This window comes from Numenius arquata, chromosome 9 (genome assembly GCF_964106895.1).
Source record: "Numenius arquata chromosome 9, bNumArq3.hap1.1, whole genome shotgun sequence".
Taxonomy (NCBI): domain Eukaryota; kingdom Metazoa; phylum Chordata; class Aves; order Charadriiformes; family Scolopacidae; genus Numenius; species Numenius arquata.
This window is the reverse complement of record NC_133584.1, coordinates 8,532,552-8,554,918: the sequence shown is the minus strand read 5'-3', so window position 1 is coordinate 8,554,918 and position 22,367 is coordinate 8,532,552. Positions and strand designations below refer to the sequence as shown.

At 39.3% G+C, this 22,367-nt stretch overlaps 1 protein-coding gene across 2 annotated transcripts; it reads left to right on the top strand.

Annotated features, from left to right (window-relative positions):
- Positions 1 to 4,850: 4,850 nt before the first annotated feature.
- MLF1 (myeloid leukemia factor 1) lies at positions 4,851 to 22,141 on the top strand. 2 transcript variants are annotated; one of them, XM_074153138.1, is made up of 8 exons: positions 4,851 to 5,511; positions 10,726 to 10,888; positions 13,923 to 13,967; positions 16,333 to 16,422; positions 17,285 to 17,413; positions 18,486 to 18,645; positions 19,263 to 19,395; positions 19,954 to 22,141. In XM_074153138.1, exons 1-8 carry the CDS (start codon positions 5,033 to 5,035, stop codon positions 20,054 to 20,056), a joined length of 1,302 nt encoding a protein of 433 aa, XP_074009239.1. In that variant the 5' UTR covers positions 4,851 to 5,032; the 3' UTR covers positions 20,057 to 22,141. The 2 variants fall into 2 exon arrangements, with proteins under 2 accessions (XP_074009239.1, XP_074009240.1); XM_074153139.1 differs by lacking the exon at positions 13,923 to 13,967 and having other exon boundaries at positions 5,449 to 5,511; positions 16,336 to 16,422.
- Positions 22,142 to 22,367: the final 226 nt, after the last annotated feature.

The window sequence follows — 22,367 nt, the reverse complement described above, 5'->3', positions numbered from 1 at the left end:
CCTAATACTTCAACGTGCGCTGCCAAAGCTTTTATAAATCAATAGTTACTGTACATGATGGCAACAGAGCCCATTTAAACAAATACTCTTTTTGGATCAAATCCTGGAATCAATGATAAACGCTCACACTGGGGCCAGGTCTTGACTGTTGTTTTTTTTTGTTATGTTGGGGTTTTTTTAAGAATGAAAACGTGTGTATATTTACGTGCCTCAGTTTTCACTCTGCTAAACAAAAACAAGAAAAGAAGATAGAGGGGAAAGGCTGCAAAATTAGGCCTCATTAAAGGAAGTGCTGTTTAGTGTGGTGAAAAATTAAACTCAGGAATTCGTTGCTACAAGATGTAAGTAAAATCAAAAACTTAGAAACTCTCCAGCGGATTATTGCTTGTGTAGAGGATTTGAAAAGTAACATCCAAATACTTTTAAGAAGAAACAAAAGCTTATCCTGCAGGCCTTGGAGCTGAGTTTGTCTGGCGATGGTACGACAGGCCACAGGCAGACTGTGCCGCACACAGCTCTTGTGCAATTTCTAGCAGTTTCTTATGAAACATCTAAACCGGGGAACTCGTAAATAGGACACTGGACACCAGGCAGACTTACCAGGTAATCCAATCTGGCAATTCCTACATTGCTTATATTGATATTTTGTAAACAGCTATTAAATAAGTAAACGAATAAAATACTAATTTTTGCGAGGGAGCCAATCTCTCATGTTTCTGTGAATCTAACAGAATATACTGTCCCATTTCTTTCAGCTGTCTCAACGAAAGACAAAAAAAAAAAAAATCTCATTCTTTTACTTTGAAGCTTTACAGATACGGAAGACTTTGAATATACTTGACACAACATGAGGATCTCTCTGGCAGTCTAAATGATATTTGTTGCCCCGACAACAGCACGCAAGCATTATTTATTACTTCATACATTATTGATAATCCTCTAATTTGTGTGTGATGGGAGGAAGTTGGTCTGTGAGTAAGTTATAAATGGAAGGTCATCAACAACTTGTAGAAGTGGGTGACGATTCTATATATAGCCAGTCCCAGCACACGCTCTGCTGATGCCACAAAACATGTCTCTTACCCACCAGGGCTGCAAGTACAGGGTTAGGAATCTCCTGCAGCCATGAGTTTCTACTGCAGTCTATGTATAATAGTAATTTTTTTAAAATCAGCTTCAAAGACAGAACAGTAGATTTTAAGGACATGTCCTGATTATATACTGAGCCCAGAGTGTACACAGAATTGTTTTCTATCACAAATTCTTGGGTGGGAAAATGGAAAATTTTGGAATAATAGTAAAATACAAAAATTTCTTCCCATAAAAAGCAGGAATTAATCTTCCACAGATTGCATCTTACGAAAAATATGGTTTGACTTATCTACTTACGGCTGACAAGGTACTTCTGAAGAGGTATTATATATTACATCAGAGACAAGAACAAAAAGGCCTCTGGTTAACACCAAGAGATAATTTTACTTCTCCCTTGCTCCATTTACTTCATCAGTAAATGACTCATGTCAGCCCTGGCATCTTTCAGTACCAAGGAAGAGACTGAGAGGATGTCTCATGATTTAGATTAGATTTCAATAGTAAAGTCTGCTGCGAATGAACTAAGGAGCATTTATTAATTTTTTTCCTCGGTGTCATCTTTGTATATGTAAACTGGATATATCTTTTTAATGTTACTTTTAAATTTTTAATATATATTTATTTTTAAAACAAGGGAACTTTGTAATGTATTAATAATAATTACATATTGTAAAATCTCGCTAGCAATATTGTCCTTTGGTGTACAATCTTAAAATGGGTTCTGGCACTCATTCTCACAAACCAGTTGCTGGCTGGCACTTTGCCTATTTAAACATGTATGCAGGAATGCAATTTTCACCTCCAAGTGTTAAGCATCCCTACTGATTAAAAATAATCTTTGTAGAGAAACTGTAGGTGATGACTACCCAGATATAAAGGCGGAAATATTTCGGTATTTCTCAGCAATTGCACCAAATGCTTTCCACATAGTATATTTTACATAGGGTACTATTCTAAATAAGTTGATCACAATCAGGATCTTTTTTCAGTGCCACTATGATTGATTTGTACTCTGGATGGAACAGAAAACATAAGCCAAAGTGCAATAGCTGCAGAAAAGAGCCGCTCAGCGTGAAGAAGTGTTAGTAGAAAATGTTTGGGGCAGGAACCTAAACACATATCTTTGGAATCGAGAGAGAACAGAGAATTATAAATACCAACAAAACGTCAATATGGCAAAATGACCTTTTGTTCTAGATGAAAATGTTCAACAAAGCTCTGAAGTCTGAATCAGATTTAAATAGTCATATCACCAAATTGAGTAAGAATTAAGAAGGTAAATTAATTCCTAAGGGAAATCACTGTAGATCTCATTAGTTCAGGAACAAGATACCTTAAAACTTTTAATTAAAGATAATATTTACTGCAAATGAATAAGAGTTGGCAGGTTTCAGCAGAAACCATAATCTCATTTATGCAAAGTTTTCTTATATTAAGGCAGACATCATTAATCTCATTGGAGATGCCCTCCAGACTGACAGTGCTGTAGCACCGAGGTGATTTCTTACAGAAGTCTTTTTATCTACACAAAAGAAATCTAACTCAAGCAGACACAAACCATAAGAAGGCCTGAGCAATTAGAGATATCACTCTGTGCAAATAGAGTACTGACTTTATCGTGTTAGTGAGCCTCTCATTATGAGCTCACTTCTAACAGGGCCCATCTTCCCAGTAGCAGCCAAAAAATTAGCAATAACTAGAACTCGTATTGCTTAGTTATCTACACAGTAATCCAGCTCTGGATCTGCTCTGACTTGGAAAGAAATTTCACCTTTTAGAGTTGGAGTCCGCAGAAAATTAAACAGCAAACTGTAGATGATCTGATGTACTCTGAACAGCTGTTGGAAAGCTCCACATTTCTGTTTCATCATTGTACAGAAGAGGTTTCTTTTTACAAGGCTGAATTCATACAAAGGCTCCACGGCACTAACTGAACTTTTAATCTGTTCTGTATCTGTGTTCAGAAACTGTAAATAGATACTGTGAAAAAATACCTAGTTAGGTTGTGGTAGAAGACTGTAAACAAGTTAACCAAACTGAAACAAACATTTTGAGAAGATAAAGCTCCAGGAGGATAAGAATCGCAGGATTTTGTATCTGACAAGCTAACTATGTTAAAGAAAATTCCCTTTGCTGGTTTGTGGCAGGTAATAAGTGAACATTCTAGCACACCATGTCATGGATATTAATGAACTGCTGTAATAGCAAAACCAAATTGATCCAGGGCATCAGTCTATCAAAATATAATGACAAGTAATTAATAAATAAGCACTGTATATGACCTAATCACTATGGTAAAGCTACTGCTTATTGCATTTCTAGTACGAATACACTCTAGCTTCAGAGGAGTTTTAAAGAGCTTTAAAATCTGTGGGTTGAGAGACTAACTACAGTGCAGAGGATGGTATTACTACAACGTTTGTAATATTTTTGTTTGTGGTTTGAAACAAAGCTTGAATTCTGTCTCTGAGCAATAAAAGAGTTCTTTGATAACATCATAACTGGCACGAGATTTCGTTACAAAAAGCCCCAAAGCGGCAGAGTTCACTTCCATGACTACCGCCTGATTTGTTTTATTTGCTAATCTTTCATCAGAAATGTACAAACAGTTCACAGACTTCACCTGGATAATCAATGGGTAACCCTTTTTCTGTCAGGCTTCCCTGCCCACCAGTCAGTCGGTATAAACATTTTCACTGTAACAACTGCTCAAACTTGGGAGTGCATCTTAAGGCTGCAATATCACCACTTGCTAGGATCTAAAGAGAAGTCTACATCAGTAGACAGCAAAATCAATGCTCACCCGATTACAGATATTTTTCAAAAATATTGCAAGCTCAGTTCATTCATCTTTTATGTCGGTTTTCCACTTTGGGCCAAATACCAGCAGAGCTGTTTCTGCAGCATGATGGATCTTATTGGAACGAAGGATCTCCTTTCATGACTGCCATATAAATACTTCAATGCTCTCTAATCCCACCTGTTTATCTGGGGCACTCGTTCTATCTTTCCCCCAAAAAACTGTGATATTGAAAGAGATGTCAGGAGAGGAGGGAGAAGCCTTCACCTGCCTCTCGGCATGGGAGGCAAGAGAGGAAACAATCCCCAGGCTCACAGCTCTGAGAAACTTTGCCATTTTGACCAGGAGAACTTTTTCAAACACGTAAACATTTCTCCCCACAATTATCCCATTGTACAAAGAATGAGGGTGACATTCCTATACCTCTGGTTCTTTTAAACTGCTCTCCATCAGAAGTAAGTTTATATAACCACAGTTCTTGTACACATCCATACACGTTCACAAACACTCCGCTCTTCAGGAAACCTAGATAACACTTCCCGTGTATTTGCTCTGTTGTTTTACTGAAACCTTCCTTTGACAACCAAGCCTAGCGATAGGGTTTACTGACGGGTTTCTCCTTCACAGCCGACCGCGGGACTGCTTCTTCCTGCCAAGGAGACAAAGAGCTCTTTTTCCCTTTCTGTTTAACCGGTAATCCTAACCAGTCTCAGCCCCAAAGCCGGTACATTTAAGCAATACAGAATGAAGTGCTGGCCAGAAGGTAACTACCTTAAAGCCTCAGAAATCGGATATGCCTTTTGAGTGCTTAGCTGGTGCGGAGTGAAAGGTAATCCCGAGCCACAGACGGCTGCCACGGCCACCCGCAGCCAGAGCCAGCAACTGCGGTCAGATATCCTTCCTCCATCCCGGCCGCAGTTTTTCTTCGCTGCTATATTTTGCTGGGACAGCTATTTATGGCTTCTTTTCGCGCAGGCCATTGACGCGTCCCACTGAGGTGCCACTGCTCCTCCAAAGGCTCCCGCTCAGGCAAACGCCTGGTTCCCAGCCGCTGGGAAAGGGGAGGCAGCCCGCCTCGCACAACACGGTCGCTTTATTTTACTGCCACCTACTGGAAAAAATATAATAATTCTTTTTTAAATGAGTAAGGACGGGGCAGCGGGCGACAGCTGTCACCCGCAAACGCCTGACAGGAGCTGGGGTGGAAGCCGGGCCTGCTCCTCGGCGGGGCCTCTACCCCACCACGCCGGGCCGGGCCCCGCCGCCTCGCCAGGCAACACGGGGCTCGGGGAGCGGCAGCCCGAGGAGCAGCGATGGGCTCAACGCTTGGGGCTGCGCCCCGATCCCCGCCGGGACCCCAGCCAGGTCCCGGGCCGAACCTTCTGGAGCTGGACGGCGGCGGCGGCGCCGGTTGCCACGGCAACGGCCGTCCCCGCCGAGCCCCGCCCCGTCGGCTTCGTCACAGCCTCGGCGGCCAGTGGGCGGTGCTGGGGGGTGTCACGTGGGGCAGCGGGCGCCGCCGTGAGGGGCTGGCGGGGCTGGCGGCGCTCACACCAACGGGGAGCTGCAGCCATGTTCGGGGGTCTGGGGCGCTGCTTCGAGGAGGATCCCTTCTTCCGGTGAGGGGCCCGGCCGGGGGCCTCCCGTCGCCCGGGGAGACGCGTCGGGCTCTGGGGCCCCGGCGCCGCGGGGGGTGGCCGGGGTCCGGGGTGGTGGAGGGGGGGCCGCCGCCTGAAGGAGCAGTTCGAGGGTCTTGTCGCCCTGTGCGGGGTTAAACGGCCGGTGTGTGTCACGGCCGCGCTCCTCTGGTTACCTGAAACAAACGGAGATGCGGAGTGCCCTTTAGAACTATGTAGGGGTTAAATTGTTGCCAGTGATTTTAAATATCAGAGTATTGTCTCTTACTCCCCCCCCCGCCTCGTCAGTAACGCTTGTAATATTTACTGTCTCATAGCGCAGCGGAAAACTTAATTTCGTAGTGACATCTACTGAGAAGAAATCTTCATTGCTTTGAGTTTCTTGATTTTGTTTTTTCTTCAGTTTCTTGAAAAGTGGACAGGTGCTGGATGTTCTAGCTTTTCTGGTTTGGTGGGGGTTTTTTGTTTGTTTTTTCTGTAGGCTGTTTCTGAGCTCCTGTTGTCAGTGCACGCGCTAAAGGTAACACCAGGTGTTCTTGCTTTAAAACTTTGCGGGCGTATGTGTGAGATCAGTAAAGGCAAACGGTCTCCTTGTACCGATTTCCCGAGTGGATGATGCTTTAGCTCAGCAGATGTGTTTATTTTAAATTGGTTCTGCTGGTGGGTAGAGCATGTCTATTTGTTCAACCCTGAAATCACTTTACTTCTGGTGGGAATCTTCTTTTGCCACTGGAACCTAAATCTAAGTAGTGTGTCGTGCACATGCTTCCCTGGAGTGCCGGCATAGCCAGAACTGCTGAAGTATCTAGTCTGGCCCCATTTTATGTCTTTTGTCAGAAACTGTAATCTGTAGCGGGTAAGCCCGGGATCAGAGAACTCTGAGGAGCCTGAATGATTTTAGTAGGTACCACGTCCTCAATTACAAGCAGAGATAAGCAGTAATGCTGGTGGGTGGGTGAGGAGGGGTAACGCATCGGGCCTTGTGATGTGGTTTTGTTGACTGTATCTCTTAGTTACAGGATATTCTAGCTGAGGCTGCATTTGTACCTCTTAAAGGAGAATCTACTGCTTTGCTGCAAAAGCACGTTCCCAGTGGTGGGACAGTTTCTAAAGCTGTGCGAGATGGATTAGTACGCTTGATTTCTGGGAATATGCACGCTATTTTAACAGCTCATCTGTTATACACAGGATACACTGCAGAAACCTTCGCTATGCAAATCCTCTGCAGGAAATTAAAATAAAAATGGAAATTCTTGTCTGTTGTAATTTGTAGTGTGCTTTTAAAACGTCAGTTGCTTTCCTCGTAATTACTCATTTTTATTGTAGCCACTGATGCAGTTTAAAATTGTAGAGGGGAAAAAAAGATTGTAGAAGATACAGGAAGGGAGTGTGTGTGAGAAAGATGAGAGAGAGAGAGTGATATTGAGATTCATTTTCTTGGCACCGTCCTTGTGAATCTGTTTTGCATATAGCTAAGGAAATCAGCTTATCACTTCAGGTAAGATTAGCTTCCAAAATAGTGTAATACTAAGCTTCTGTTGCCTCACAAGGAGAGACTTTGACTGCTGAACTGGAAATAGCGCCTGGGTTAAAAGAAGCATCTCGGTCTGTGAGCAGCTGCCCTGGGGACGCGCTGGTCAGTCAGCTAAAGGGCTGCCTGGGCCCAGCTGAGTTTCATCCCGAATCCCTTGGACAGGTGCAGAAGTTGAGTCTTCTCTGCCAAGTGCAGTTGGCCTCTGTTTTTAATTTACCAATGCTCAGCTTCTGTTTTATTGTTCCAGGTGTTGCCTCCAGTGTGATTCTGCAACCTCAGGCTTATGTAACTTCCCAAGTAAATAAATAAATAAACAAATCTAATAAGAAGTACAGTTTTCAAAAATAATAAACTGAATTTATTCTTCTAGGACACTGATTCTTAAGCGACCAGAAACATACACTCAAGTAAGGAGTAACATTGTACTTTTACTATAGCACTGTGAATAGTTTTACCTGGAACACAGAGCCTTAAACTTTGGAGCTTAAGCCTGAGTCATATAAGAACTTCCCAAGTGAGATGCATCTTAGTGAAAATCCTTCTTGCATATGTGTCAGCAGCATCAGCCTTCTTAACGTCTCTTTCTCCATACAGTAAACATACTTGTTTGAGACTATTACAGTCTCAGAGGCTGAACGTTTTTGTTCCCTTTATTGAGCCCTGCAAACACCTGAATGTCAGGTGAAGGTCAGATTAAATGCTTATTAGACAAAATTCTATTACTGCAGGATAATGGAACAACAAATGTATAAATCGTTTGTCTCTATTCAGGGCTTAATTTTGAAAATAACTTATGGTGCTTAATATGTGAAGGGCACAAATTCTGTGTACAAAACCCCCTCTCTTTTTCCCCATCACTTTTATGGCATAATAGTGCAAAGTGTGCAGAAATCACATCTGTCTCATCAAAGGTATCTTTTTCCCCTGTCTAAAAAAGATCAGATTTTAAGTCAGATGTGATCTATGGTGCTCTCCACCTGTTGCCATCCTATAAAATACGTGATTTGAATGAGAACTTAAGATCTTGCATCCTCTACTGGAGAGACCTTGACTTGTTTTTTTTATATATATATATATATATATAAATAAAAATATATCTATTGTGTAAAGGTGACCTACTCCTTTTGTAGTTCTGGTTTGAGTTTCAGTCATCAGAGCCATCAGGACTGTAAGTTTAATTGCTTGGAAACCTTATCTCCCAGACACATTCTCTGTTGACTTTCTGTTGGTTTTGCCCTACCAAAATTGTAGTATTTCTTTCAAGGCTTGACAACACTAGGGTTTTTTTTTTATTATTATTTTTTATGAATGGCTCTCTAAAATGTCCCTAGAGAATGGGGAGACTTCACTTCTGTTCCTAAATTTGTCACTACACAGCATATATGTTACTTCCCTATCTCTGATAGTAAAAAGCTGTATTTAAAAATTGTTTCACAGAGCTTTACTTTAAAAAAAAACAAACAAAAAAAAACCCCAAAACAAACAAAAAAAAACTCCACCACAACAAAACCCCACAGTTTTAGCTGCAGGTGTATCCAATGGGTGTAGTGGAGGGTGAATGGCCAAGAGAAGCTGCCAAATAAATGGAAATAATGCAAAAAGGACAATTTCACGAGGTATGAAGCATTATTTTATGTCAGGTGAGATGTATTACAGTATGTTATGCACACTAAATTAAACCAATTTTAACTATCTGCATTAAATCTATGGAATTTTGTTTTGCTTATGATGTCTTGTAGATAACATTTTATGAGTGTCCTACTTCTTTTGAGCTAAAGGGACTGGAAGAAGTTTTGTTATGCATAAGCTACCGGTGGAATACAGTTCATATTTATTTGTGTTTTGCTAACCAAACCTATCTGAAGTTTGTGGTGTCAAAACAGATTTGATGGAAGACTGCATATACCACGGCAGTGGTTGTGTGCTTCCCTCATCTTGGCTTGTGCAGTGACTTTTTCCATCTGTTCTTCATCCTGTGAAAAGTGAGGGGACGCTTGCTGTGTGCAAGCTGCTTATCGCGTTAGGACAGAAGTTAAAGCTAGCGGTCATGTGAGTGGGGTAGATTAGGGTCTGCTTAATGACAGTGGTAAAACTACTTCTAAACTATAAAGGAGTGAGTTAAGTCTGTTGCGTAGCTTAAAGGGTTATTGTTGGGTTAAAAAAAACCATTGTTTGAAAATTAATCCAGCATTATGTTGGTAACTTTATTTCTTTTTCACTTAAAAAGGAAAAAAAAAATGCAACTTTAGCATACGAGACAGTACGCAGCAAAGAGATCAAAGTGGTCACGTGGTGTGGAAACTAGTTTTCATGGGACTGGAGATAAGGGGTGGGGAGAACAGAAAAGCTGTTGAGGAGGCTTTCAAGAGACAATTGAGTATTGAAGAAGTCAGAGGAATAACCTGAAGCTTTTTTTCATGGAGGCATGAGATGTCACAGGAAAGGTTGCATTGTCCTGGAGAGAATGAGGTTATGAGGTGTCTGGGGAGTGCCAGGAAACTGATAGGAAGGAAGATGAGGTGCTATTAAGTCTTAAGTAAACATACCTGGGAAATGACTGCTAATAAAGTGGCTTTCAGTGGAATAGCAAAGGGGAAAATTAGACTGGAGATGAAGGGAGGAAATGAAGCATGGCTTTTGTATGAAGTAATAATACGTAGCCTTGGACCACAGGCAACAGTACTGATCACATATTGTGCTTCTGACAAAATCATATTTTGCTCCTCTCTTGGCCTCAGTTAGAAATATTTTGCTCTTGTCCAAATTAGAGAATGCAAAGAATTAAGTAAGTAATAATGGAGAGCAACCTCAGCAATTCTTTACCTGCAAGCCAAGCTTTGGGATTACTGATGAGGTTCTGTAGGTTTTTGGCAACAGGTTTAGAAAGAGGAGAGAAGGGGGTGGGGGGGAACACTAACAGGAAAGCAAAAAGCCAGTAAGAATATTTCTCCCTAAGCAGGCAAAAGGGATGCGGGAGCATGATTTGTGGAGGGGGAGGAAAGGGAAGGCAGAGATGCAATAGTGGGTGATTAAATTAAAGGAGATGGAGCTGGCTTGAATTTAGAGGATGGCACACGTTTTTGAGCATGTGGGTCAAGGAGGATGAAAAGTAGAATGGGAGTGGCCAGCAAAATAAACTTGGGGGGTGAGAAGAGGAATCTAGTGGAACACGATGAGTTCAGTGAGGAGTACTGTGCTGAGCTTTGGAAGGTGAAAGTGAAAAAAGGAGAGGAAAAAAAATTTTAATATCAGGGGTTAGAGGTAGAAGGAGTGATAAATATAGGTCAGTTTTATAGTTCCTGGCAGGTAGTAAACATAAGCTGGAGTGAAAGATGGCTGCAAAGGATGGAATATTTTTGGAAAAGATGAGGAAAGAGAAAAAGCAATATGGACACCCAAGAGCATAGGAGAGCAATGAAGGCAGCTGAGAAGACAGAAGAACTAAAGTACCCAATTGACCTGCAAGACGGGAAGAAAAGTGAAAGAAGTGAGAGTTTGTGAGGAACAGGAGATTGCCCAGTTGGGTCCTATTAAAATAAAGCATTTGAATAAAGAACCATATGGAATCATTTTAAAACTTGAGTTTTAAAAATTTCAGAGCCATTTTTTTGTAGCTTGGAGTAAACTCTGATGACTTTTTATGTGAAATATCTCATTTTCAGTGATCCTTTTGCTGCACACCATGAATATATGCGGCAGATGATGAGAAGCTTTTCTGATCCTTTTGGACGAGATCCATTTCTCAGTATAACAGATGGTGGGGAGAGAACAGTAGATCGAAGAGGACGCCAGGACTCTCAGGTTGCTGTAAGAGGAAATCGCAGAGTAAGTAGTTTCTTAATCTCTAAGGATTGCTACATGGAATTTACATTTACTGGTAATATAGATGGCTTCACATTTCCATTTCTGTTAAATTTGGCCCATTGGAAACGGGGGCCTGGCTCAACTATTGCAACCTTGGTCAGATTGTTTCATCACTGAATAAAATGTGAATACTTTCTCTCTTAGTTCCTTAATAGCCTGCTACTTAACACTGACAAGCTTCTGTTAGGACTAATAACAAGCCTGTATTTTATTGAACATTGAATATACAATATTTAATGAAACAAATTTATCGAAAGCTTAGTTTAATAAATATTATGTATGAAACGTTTCTATTATAGAGGCATTAAAAATGTCCAAAGACAGAGCCTTCTCTGAACACTTATTTCCTTTTTATGCTATCTTTACTGAGAAAGATACCTTGATATGTTTATGCCTTCACTCTGCACTTCTGTGTCTAGTGATTTATGTTAGTTTGATTTAACACAAACCTGTTTCAAACACCTAAATAGTATCTACACAGTATATTAAACTCTGTTTCAACTTTGCAACTGTGAATAAAGGCTTCACATTCTGTATTTGGTCTGATTCTTAATATTTTCTCTAGATAGAAGACTGTAAGAATTAAAGATCAGGGAAACTGATAGGAAACCTAGTATTTCTGTAAATTACCACCTGAAACTGAGAAGTTGACAATGACCTATGTTTTACATGAAGTATCTTTCCAGCTCTTAGGGCATGCAGGACAATTATATCTTATGCTTCTTTATCTATCTTATTTAGAAAGGATATATGTTTGAAGTTGGTTCTTTTCCCTCCGCCAGGCTAAATATTTTGCAGCTGGGTGATCTCTTACTATAACAAATCACACTTGATTTTTAAAAAACAGTTGGAGACAAAACAGATTACAAGGGCTTGTGGAACTCAGCCAGCTTTGGTGGTGGTTGTTCAAGCCTAGATAGTTAGAGCTTAATAAACATAGCTGAAACACAGACTGTCACCTACAAGTCAAAAGGGTAACTGTCAGATTCTTTCCTCCCTGCTCATACGTTGCTGGTTAGTTTCAAATATAGATGTTGCTGTGTCTAATTAGGGCATGATCTTCCCTCTACTGAAGCAGATTCTTAGTCTTGGTTCAGTAGATGCATAAAACCAGATCTGACTTCTTTTTCCTTTAGAAAAAGAATATGTTAAACCTTACCCTAATATCTTGGGGGGGGTTGTATCCCTTGCTCTTGGCCGTAAGGGGCAAATGTGAGGCATAGAAGACTTTTATATGTGGTTACAGGGAGGAGTTAAAGGTGCAAGAGTGCTGTGTTATTCTGATAAGCACAAAAGAATTCCACACCTGCTAAAATCGTTCCAGTATCTTTTAATCTTCCTCATGTTTCACTTAAGAGTTGTCAGATGTCACAGAAGACTCATTATTTGAGAAGACTGATTCTTTGAGCACAGAAGACTGATTATTTGAGCCTTGTCAAACTACTTTTACGGGTTTCCCTCCAGACGTTATTGAAACGCTTAATTAGATTTTTATGTAGGAAAAGATGGATATCTTTACTACCATGCAAAATACACTGTTAAAATTACCCATACTGATTACTGATACTGTAATTTTTTGCTTAAGTAAACTATAGCATGACTAAAACTGCTTTACAAGGAACAGAATTTGTTGCAACACCTCAGTGTGCATCAATATAACATTCAAATTTGAAAACGCTTTTCCTTTCTCAAACAGGTTTGCAGTGTCAGATTTTAGCCTTTTGGAGGGAGGGAAGGAGGAGGAAAGGATATGAGGAGGAGGATGAGGAATGGGGTAAAACAAGAGATACTGTCATTCGGTTTTGTTTGGATATCTGATCATCATGTGTCTTAGGCAACTATTATAAACTCTATTTTAGAATACATACTCAGAGCTGTTAAAACTTTTTATGACCAACAATTTTATTCTTTCTGATGATATCCTTTTGCACTTGGTGTATTCTTTTCTGCCACTACATATTAGACAGAACTGCAATCAGAGTTCATACAGGTATTCAAGAATTGGCTAATTCCTTCCTTTCGTACTTAGAATTATTGTAAAGTGTTTGGTACTTCTGTCTAACCAATGTTTCTTTAGGAAGGCTTTTATATATCTCTCTCCAGTCTTAGTTTCCTGGAAACATCAATGTGTTTTCCAGCATCTCATAGCCCTGTCATATAGGGATATTCAATATCAGTTGGTCAAACAGGAACTGTATTTGCTGGTGTTTATAGCTACATCTATTTATACAACTGCAGAAGAATACGATTTGCTCATGGGGGATTTGTCTTCATGTGGTTCTGTATATGATGATAGATTTACCTAGAATTACTTTGCAATGACCTTTAAAACTGCTGACAAGTTAGACTTCATTTTGTTTATCACAAGGGATGTATGGATATTTTACAGAAATAATTATTTTTACATTAATCTCTTGTAATACAGAAAGAGTTTGTGAACAGGTCAGCTGCATCACTTAATTTTTTTAAACTCTAAAATTGTATGCTGGCCTTCTGAAATTTAATTACAGAAATTCACATTAAAGGGACTATTGATTTGTTGATTTTAATCAGCTTTCAGTGATGGGGTTCTGTTGCATAAGTAGAATGAAGTGTTTTCAGAGAAGTGGGTGATGTCTGAAGCACCATGACATGTTTTAAATAATTTTGGTACAAAGGTTTCTATGGTATACAAATGTTTTTCAACTTCAGCTTTAAGTGCTTCTAGTACATACATATGAGTATGACTTATTAAGTGTGGTGACAGCTATCGCTTTCCAGTATCATTAGTATAAATATATTACTTCTGTGTACCCAGAGACTACTTCATATTATATTGTTGTAGCACGCTATAAATTACCAAGGTCCAGTTGAGTGACTGTCTTTATTTGATTGGAAATGTTTAATATATCCTGCTGTATATGAAAGTGCACTATGAAAGTGCTGTACATGAAAGTTACTTCTGTGTTTGATAACAAGTGAAATAACTAAAAGGCGCTGGTCCTTTTTCTTCCAGGCAACGAGCTGCTCCCTCATGCCCTTTGCAGGCTTTGGTAGAGTGGTTAGTATCCCAGGAGCAATAATCCTTGTAGCTCTTGCTAGTACGTGTATACTGTCTGCATAACTAAAGCATGGACAAAGGCTAGTCTCGGTGTGCTTGCAAACTGCTCTTGTTGGTGTTTAGATATATGGAACGATATAATTCAAGAAAGAGTTCTTTTTTTAATTTTTTTTTTTCTCCTTATAAATAAAAATGCTGGGGTAAACTAAATATGTTGATATCAAAATTCAAGAAGTTATTACTTACCAGCTGGCTTTTCTACTCGGCGATGTATCTGTTGGTGCTTGATTTCTGATGGATATGCATGAAATAATCTCTGCAGAGAGACTCCAAACTTTAAGTACTGTCTGTACACAGATGCTAATGGCTTGGAGTGGGTTTGTGTCTGTGTTCCTGTAAGACCCATAGCACTGGTCACAGCTAAGGCAGGCCAGCTTCTGGAGACAGAATTTCCATTGGAACTGGGCTTGGAATGGTTTTCAGCTGTGGTTTGTTGTGGGGTCTGGAATATCCATAAAAAGTACGGGAGGAAAAGCAAGTTTATTGTTATGACCCTCATGGAACTTTTTCCTTCCTTTGGAAGGCTTTAAAGAGTCCTCAGATTGAAAACTGGTAGCTTATATTGTGGAGCAGGTGAAAATAAATATGGGTCTTTGAATTTGCAGATCTAAAAGTATTACTTGTTCAGTTATGTCTTCCAGAGGCACAAACTGGCAACTTGCTGTGTGCAAAAAGTGTATTAGCTAATGAAAGGGGGTTTTGCTATTAGCTGCACAGGCTATGGTTTTATTCCCCTCACCCCAGTTTATGGCATGTAATTCCATAGTTACAGCTGATTACTATGTAATGTCATTGGTCAGCATTGAGATTCCTAACTGTAGAAGGCAGTTTTCTGGAGTTACTGACACTTGCAATGATTTGATGCCCTAAATCATCTACAGTTACTGCCCAGAGGTTTTGATAGCCCTTAAGGATTCAGTTTTCTTGCTACTCAAGAAAAAAATTGAAGATTTTTCTGTACCTGAATTTTACTTAGTTTTGTGCTTAAACTGCAAATTTTATTTTTTAACTTCTAAATACATAGCTATTTAAATTTATTTAAATTTAATTCTATATATAAATTCAGTAGTTGGAGGAATGTAGGGTGTTTGCTGTTGTAATTGGCATCCTGGTATTTCGTGACACCTCAGCAGTGCAAAGGGCTGCTGTGTGCAGCCCGGCAGCCTGCCTTTTCCCAAAGCTGCTGGGTTTTGCAGAGCCCTCAGGAGCTGTTTTCCTCGCTCTTCTCACAGCCTCCTATCTGTCTGTGGACCAGAGCGTGGTGGTGGTGGTGGCACAGCGGCTCTCCTGGGAATACATGTGTCTAGAAACTCACCAGCCAACATGTGGTGTTTGCTCTTAACTAGCGCACTCCAACCAGAGCTGCTCCTGTCAGAAACCAGGCAGCCCAGTAAGGAGTTTGAACAGGTCCTGAGGAGAAGTTCATAGTAGGAGATGAAAGGCATGGTGAAAATCATCTTTATCATCACCACCTGCTGTGCTGGAGATGAGCCCAGAGGACGATGCTCATTTGGGACAGCATTGCTGTCTTCCAGATGGTCACTTAAAGTTCACCCTTTTCCTACTTTGTCTCCCTGTCTCTATATTCTTTTCAATATTTTTTTTTCTTGCAAAGGAAGCTTTCATCAGTATATGCCATCAGCTACAGATTTTGTTAATAAAATTGTGTGCATGTCAACCTGTCTTAGTATCCGTCTTTTGTGCAACAGTGGATCTTCTGCTTTCATGTAAAAATAACGAATGTTTTGTTGAATACATTTATAGCATGAAGAAATTAAGTTGCCATTAAAATACCAAGTTATGGTTCTTCGATTTTTCCACACAGCCCTTTTATGAGTAATGTAAGCTATTTCTGCAAAAGGACCGCTGTGTCTGCTGGGATGCCTTTTCAGTGTGATTCCGTATGCATTAAGGGATTTGTGTAATAGAGATAATTTTATGTTCAATAGATCATAAACTATGAAGGATCGTATAGTACTTCTTATAGCATAAGATAGTTAGGTTAGAAGGTATATGAAAATAGTTCTTGTAAATTGGCCACAATATGAGCTTATTTTGATATTTTAGCGTCAAATCTTTCACTTCTTTCTTTCCAGTATCTCCAACTTAACGATCAAGGTCCCCATGTTAGCTTTCCATTTTTCATTTGAAAAGATGCATTTTGGCTTGTCTATGTCTGTGAATTGCAGTCTGTGGAAAACCTTTTTTGATGGTCTGATTTGCATTAAAAATGCATGTAATAAAAACAGCCTCAGAACTTGGAAGAGTCAAGACTTCATTTTAATTTTCATGTCTTTTCTTTTAGCAGGATGTGGATTTTGGGGAACCCTTTTTCGCAATGGACAGGATGATGTCAAATATGAGAAACAGTATGCTGGAAATGCAAAGAAAATTTGTAAGTTTTTAAAAACGCGTTCTAAAATTAATTGTACTGGAGAATGACAGTTGTTTAAAATATTACTTAGTCTTGCCAGGAAGACTAAGGTGGCTACTAGTCTCAAGCAGATAGTAAGATTTTTGTTATTTTTTTTTTCCCCAGACTATATCATGGTTATAATTCTCTATGCTGTCACTGATTATTTCCTAACAACAGTACTTTAAATGTATTCTTGATTCTCTAGGAGTTAGAAGTGCTGTAAGTTATCTGATCTCTGGCTGACACCTGAAGTGAAGGAGTAGTTTCAAGTGTTACTGTGTGCTGAAAACTAACAAAAACCCACGAACACCTAAATGTCACCCTGCGTATAGAGACTCCTCTGATTTTATTTTCAGTGCTGCTTCTTTCTTCACAGTCTTTGAAGATATCTATTAAGTGTTGCTGAGTGTATTTACTGGGTTTTATTGGCCTTGTAAAACAGCTTGTAGCCATTGTTGCTCAAGTCCTATTTCACCTGAACTCTTTACACACCTTATTATATACTCTATGTGGCAAGACTGATATTATAGGTTGTATCTTCGTTACTAAACTAAACTGTGCCAGGGCAAACGTTCGAGCGGTTGCTTATTGCTGCCCATGCTTTTTATCTGTTGCCATGCTTCCTGGCATGGGGAGACCTGTGGCCAGACAAGGCGAGGGCAAGAGCGAGGGCATATCAAATGCCAAAGTGTGTTCCCAACAGGCCATATCTACAGTGCCAGGACAGAGGGTTAATTTTTCAGAGGGATATTCTCTTTCATAATAAGATAGTTTCAGAATGTAAGTACCTATTATCCACAAGTTTTAACTTTTCTTAATAAGAAGCCTACATTGCTTGTAGGATGACCTGTCCATCCATCCAGATACACACACGTTCAGCTCCTCCTCTGTGATGACCTACTCCAAAGTAGGGGATGAACCACCGAAAGTTTTCCAAGCTTCAGCTCAGACACGCACCGCTCCAGGAGGTGTAAGTAGTGCTGAGATGCAGCAAAAAGGTGGTATATAATTACTGGAATGCAAGTTCATCTATACTAAACCAGAGTTTCCTTCAGGTTTTTTTTTTTACTGGAGAAAGTTACTCTTATAATTTAGAAAAATACATGTCTGTTTAAATATTGCTCTATATTAAAGGCTTCTTAAGCTCAAGAGCTGTTTTCTTCCTTGTAATTTGTATACTTCTAAGTATACATCTAAATAAATTGTATGCCTATCAAAGACTGGAAAAAATTGAGTGCCAGAACAGCTGATTGATTCTTCATGGTGGTCTTGATGTCTTTCTCTGCTGTAATTAATCCTCTTCTCCTACATTTAAAATTCTGTCTAAAATATAAGAGAGCAAGAGGCAGTCTATTTATGCAAAACGTGGCTTCAAATCATCCCCTTTACTCAGGCACTTTTAAATGCTTACGTAACGCTTCAGATGGAGATGCCCTTTCATTGACTTCCTTGCAGCTGTTGCATCTAATTCTGCTAAGAAATTTGAATTTGAATTTGAACCCTGAAGCGAGGTTCGTGAAAGACTATATGCGAGCAGTAAAGGCCGTTGAGCGTGATTGGCTGTGGGTTATGTTCAAGCTCAAGCAGACACTCAGTTATCAAAAAGGTTCTAATAATAATACCTATGAACACAGTGATAAGTGGTTGCCTGGGTTTCAAGCCAGTCAACACGACAAGCTAGTAATTAGTTGTCCCTTCATGCTGAGAATACTGGCATTGGCTGTTACTCATTCTGTTGTCAAGGAGAATGTTGAAGACTTGTCTGCATGTAGTATATTTAGACTAGGCTTATTTTTCCCCAACAATTAATATCCAGTTATGTATGTTACTTAAGGAGCTTTAGGTGTTTAATCTTCCTGTCTGTTGGCAGAAAGAAAATAGACTTGATCTGTACTTTATTGGTAATTTTCAGACAACGCAGTAAATGAGACAAACTTTTTCAAAAGAAAGATTTAAAACCTTTGGGGAAGAAAATTGGATATTTTTTTTTTTAAACTTCTTTTTTTGGTTGGAAGGACACTTAACTTCCCTTTTTTGTACAGGTTAAGGAGACAAGAAAAGCACTCAGGGATTCTGAAAGTGGACTGGAAAAAATGGCTATTGGTCATCATATTCATGATCGTGCTCATGTCATTAAAAAATCAAAGAACAGCAAGACTGGTGATGAAGAAATGAACCAAGAATTCATCAACCTGGATGAAAGTATGTCTTTTTATGCATTTCTCTTATGGGTTTTTGCACTGTTGTTTCTCGTACTAATTTTGAAGTTCCAGCTTGAGACATCTTAAAAGGGACTGTTTTCCAGACAGTCTGGAAGTCTGCAAATCAAGTTTCCGTAGCTGAGATAAATTTGGACAACCTAAGTTAAAGTAACCAGTTAGACTTGAACATGTTGTGTTATAATGCATTTGGTACTGTTTGTTTGTACAATAGCTGCTCGTATTTGAAAGTACTTTTAATGATATTTTATGGTTTCAAACAAACTTTTTATAGAATTTCACCACTTGCTGTGTGTGTGTTTGTGGCTAACATAAAATACATATTTAAGAAATGTGTGGTTAAAATGGGTAAATACTTCTACAGCACAGTGACTTTCAGGTTGGGTTTTTTTTTATTTTTATCTTCTGAACATAAGCCTACTGGCAGTGAGCTTTTAGTTGTTTTTTACAGATGCCCTAGAAATAGTTTGTGGGTCATGGGGAGAGTCATAGACCAGAAGTTTAAAAAATGCTGGTCAAAAAAACTACTTTTGATTTCATGTTTTCTCCTATCTTGCTTGCATTTATGAAAAATAAAACAAAACTTAAACTGTTTTTCAGCTGAGGCCCAGACCTTTGATGAAGAGTGGCAGAAAGAGATTATGAAGTTCAAGCCATCTAGAACTAGAGGCAATTTAGAAGCTCCAAAGTACAGAAGTATTCACCATGTACCCAAGGAAAACGGATCAAAAAGGTAAAAATAGTTACGGAATAAGGATATACTAGTAACAGAATGAAAATTCAATTCCGAAGCAATCTGTTTATGAATAAACAATGCTAACTGGCAATCTGAGGAGAAACAGAATCACAGAATGGTTTGGGTTGGAAGGAACCTTTTAAAGACCATCAGGTTCCAACCCCCCGCCATGGGCAGGGACACCTCCCACTACACCAGGTTGCCCAAAGCCCCATCCAGCCTGGCCTTGAACACCTCCAGGGATGGGGCATCCACAGCTTCTCTGGGCAGCCTGGGCCAGTGTCTCACCACCCTCACAGTCAAGAATTTCTTCCTGAAATGGCACGTTTTATTCTTCTTTTTCTCATGATGCCACAATAAACAGTGTAAGACAGTATTTTGTTAACTAAATTTTGAAGAAATTCAAGGTTTTGACTTTGAAAATTACTTAATGAATTGATAGGCTTAAAATGGTGTTTTTTCTAGTGAAATATGCTAGTGCTCTTAACTCAGCTATGTACAAGTGGTGTACAAATACCATACAGTGGTTGTGATTTTTGTTGTTATTTGTTTCAGAGAGAAACCACTTGCACTTGTGGGTTCCAGGGAGCCCAGAGCTGCTTTGGAGAATCTCAGTGTGAAAGGAACACACGTACCCATCAAAAGCAGCAAAAAATAAATTGCTTCCACTCTCCATTTGAATGGAGTTTCTTCAGAGGAGATAATGGTGCTGCATTGCTTATGTTCGTATAAGTATACACGTATATATGACCAATCTCTGTTTTTTGTTCTAGTTAAGTATTAGTGTGCCTTGCTACTCTGATCTTTTGACAACTGAATGTGCTTTAAAACTTCAGATCCTTGGTTAAACCATCTAGTTTCAGTAAATTAAAAAACTGATGACTTTCCACTTAAAAGCACTTTAATGGATTATCACTAATTCTGTGGTGTTGTTTTGTTTTTTTCTAAATGAAAAAAAGCTTTGATTTGCAAGATTTTTCTACTACAACTGCACCAGTCTCAGACTTTTTATTAAGCCTGGTAATGAAACTACTTTTTCGCACACTCTAACTTGCACAGACAGTAAGTTCTCTTTTTATTTTGTGTGGCTGAAGTAATTATTAATTTTCTAGGCTTTACAGCAATTAATAGCAATTTGAATACACTATAGCCCCTACATATATATATCTCTCTTTAAAATCATATGGTAAATTGCTATAGAATTCACAGATTCGCCTTGTTTTAATATGAAGAAAAGTGAGGGATACTAAAATGAGAAATACTTCAAGTAAGTTTTTGTTTATCGGCATTCTTATGTTTGTAAGCTGTGCTTGCATCTCTTACTTTCTGTGCCGGGACTGTCAGTTGGTATGTTTCCTTTGGAGATGGCCCATTATTTTTCATTCTTGAAGATTCTCTGTGGTAGCTTTTTAATTATTCTGTAATAATACCACTGTACCCGAAGAAACTCAGCTGTAACTATTAGTTATTAGTCAGAAAAATGTGGGAAAAATTGGTTGAGCGGACAGTAGTTTAACTGGATAAGGAATGATTACGCCATTTCTCCTGCTCTAAAAAGCTGAAAGAGCCCTCCATACAGGAAACGGTTTCCCCCCTCAGCTGAGATGTGTTTGTAAATCTGACGCTTGATCTCCCTTGACCTTGTTGTTGTTATTGTTTGGGTAAAGACTCTGCTGTTCTAGGGGAAAGCCAACTGTGTTGACTGAGAACAGAAAATGTCTTTGTTTTCCAAGTGTTAAGTTTGTGTGTGCTGTTTTGTAATGCAGAATTGATGCCCATGTTGTCGCATAAATAACTTCTGTAGACTTTAAGATTATAGCATTAGCACCGTAGCATATATTTCAAGGCTAAAACCTTCTAGCGTAGCCTTAAAGGCACTATTTATATGATAAAAGAAAATAGGTTTAGTAAGTTAAGATTAATATTAATTTGGTCAAAAAGGAAATGGCCTTTAAATCCTATCTTTCTGCAGATTCCACAGATTATTTAATGCTGTGTTTATTAATGTGCAAAAATAATCAAAAGTACTTTTGTTGAAGTCTGACAAGGGAAAGACAATTGTTTATTTGCTTGTTTAATGCAATGGTCTATTCCCATTACTGGAGCAAATCCTAGTGGCAGTAAGTTAATGTTGTTAATGTTAATGCTGAACCATCCATGGGCAGTTGAGGAGTGGGTGGTAAGGGGGTAGCAACCTCTGACAGAAGGACAGGCTGAAATGGGGGGATGTCACAGTCCAGCTTGCCAGAACCCTGCACCTAAAGGATGATTTTAGTCCTTAAAAAGTAAAGAGTACAGCTCCAGGGCCTGATCTTCCATACACTGAAGACAACATGGATTTTGCAATAAACGTCATTGAGAATATAAGGCTGTGGAGGCCTTTTCCAGGAATGTCACTTGAACTTCCCTGTAATAAACAGCAGAAAAGTTTTTCATTTGGCAACTTCAAAAGAAATTTTTGATTTGAGAGACACTGTTATTTAACAGAAAATAGTATTCATCTGACAACCGACACTTTTGTCTATGCTTTACTAAGATTAAAAAACATGATGCATATAGGTAATCAATAAAACAAGTACATAGAGGAAAGAGGCTAATATTCATTAGAGATTACTCTGTTATGCAAAACAAAGTTCTAAAATGTAATGCAAAAGAAATTGTTCTATGTAGAAGCATCTGAAACTGTAATTCTTTAATAAAGTTATTTATTATTTATGGCTATTGTTTGGCTTACTCTGTACCACAGAAGGACTTGTGTGTTACTTATTTTGGGCTGCTTTGAAACGTTCCTAAATGGGACGCCAATAGCAACACAGTAAGGGAAAGTAAGGCCCCTCAGTTTCCAAAAAGAAAACATGCATCTACCCCCCCCACACACAAAAAAAAAACGTTTGCTAGAAGGAAGTGGATAGGGCTGGGACTTAGGGCTGGGACTTGGGTCTGGCGATGGCCTGGCTGTTTCTCTGCTT

Excerpts from the sequence above, each read along its gene's own strand:
- MLF1 (XM_074153138.1), top strand. The coding sequence starts at position 5,033 with ATGAGTAAGGACGGGGCAGCGGGCGACAGCTGTCACCCGCAAACGCCT. Across the intron at positions 16,423-17,284 it reads TGGAAATGCAAAGAAAATTT|GATGACCTGTCCATCCATCC; the intron begins GTAAGTTTTTAA and ends CATTGCTTGTAG. Across the intron at positions 18,646-19,262 it reads ATTCATCAACCTGGATGAAA|CTGAGGCCCAGACCTTTGAT; the intron begins GTATGTCTTTTT and ends ACTGTTTTTCAG.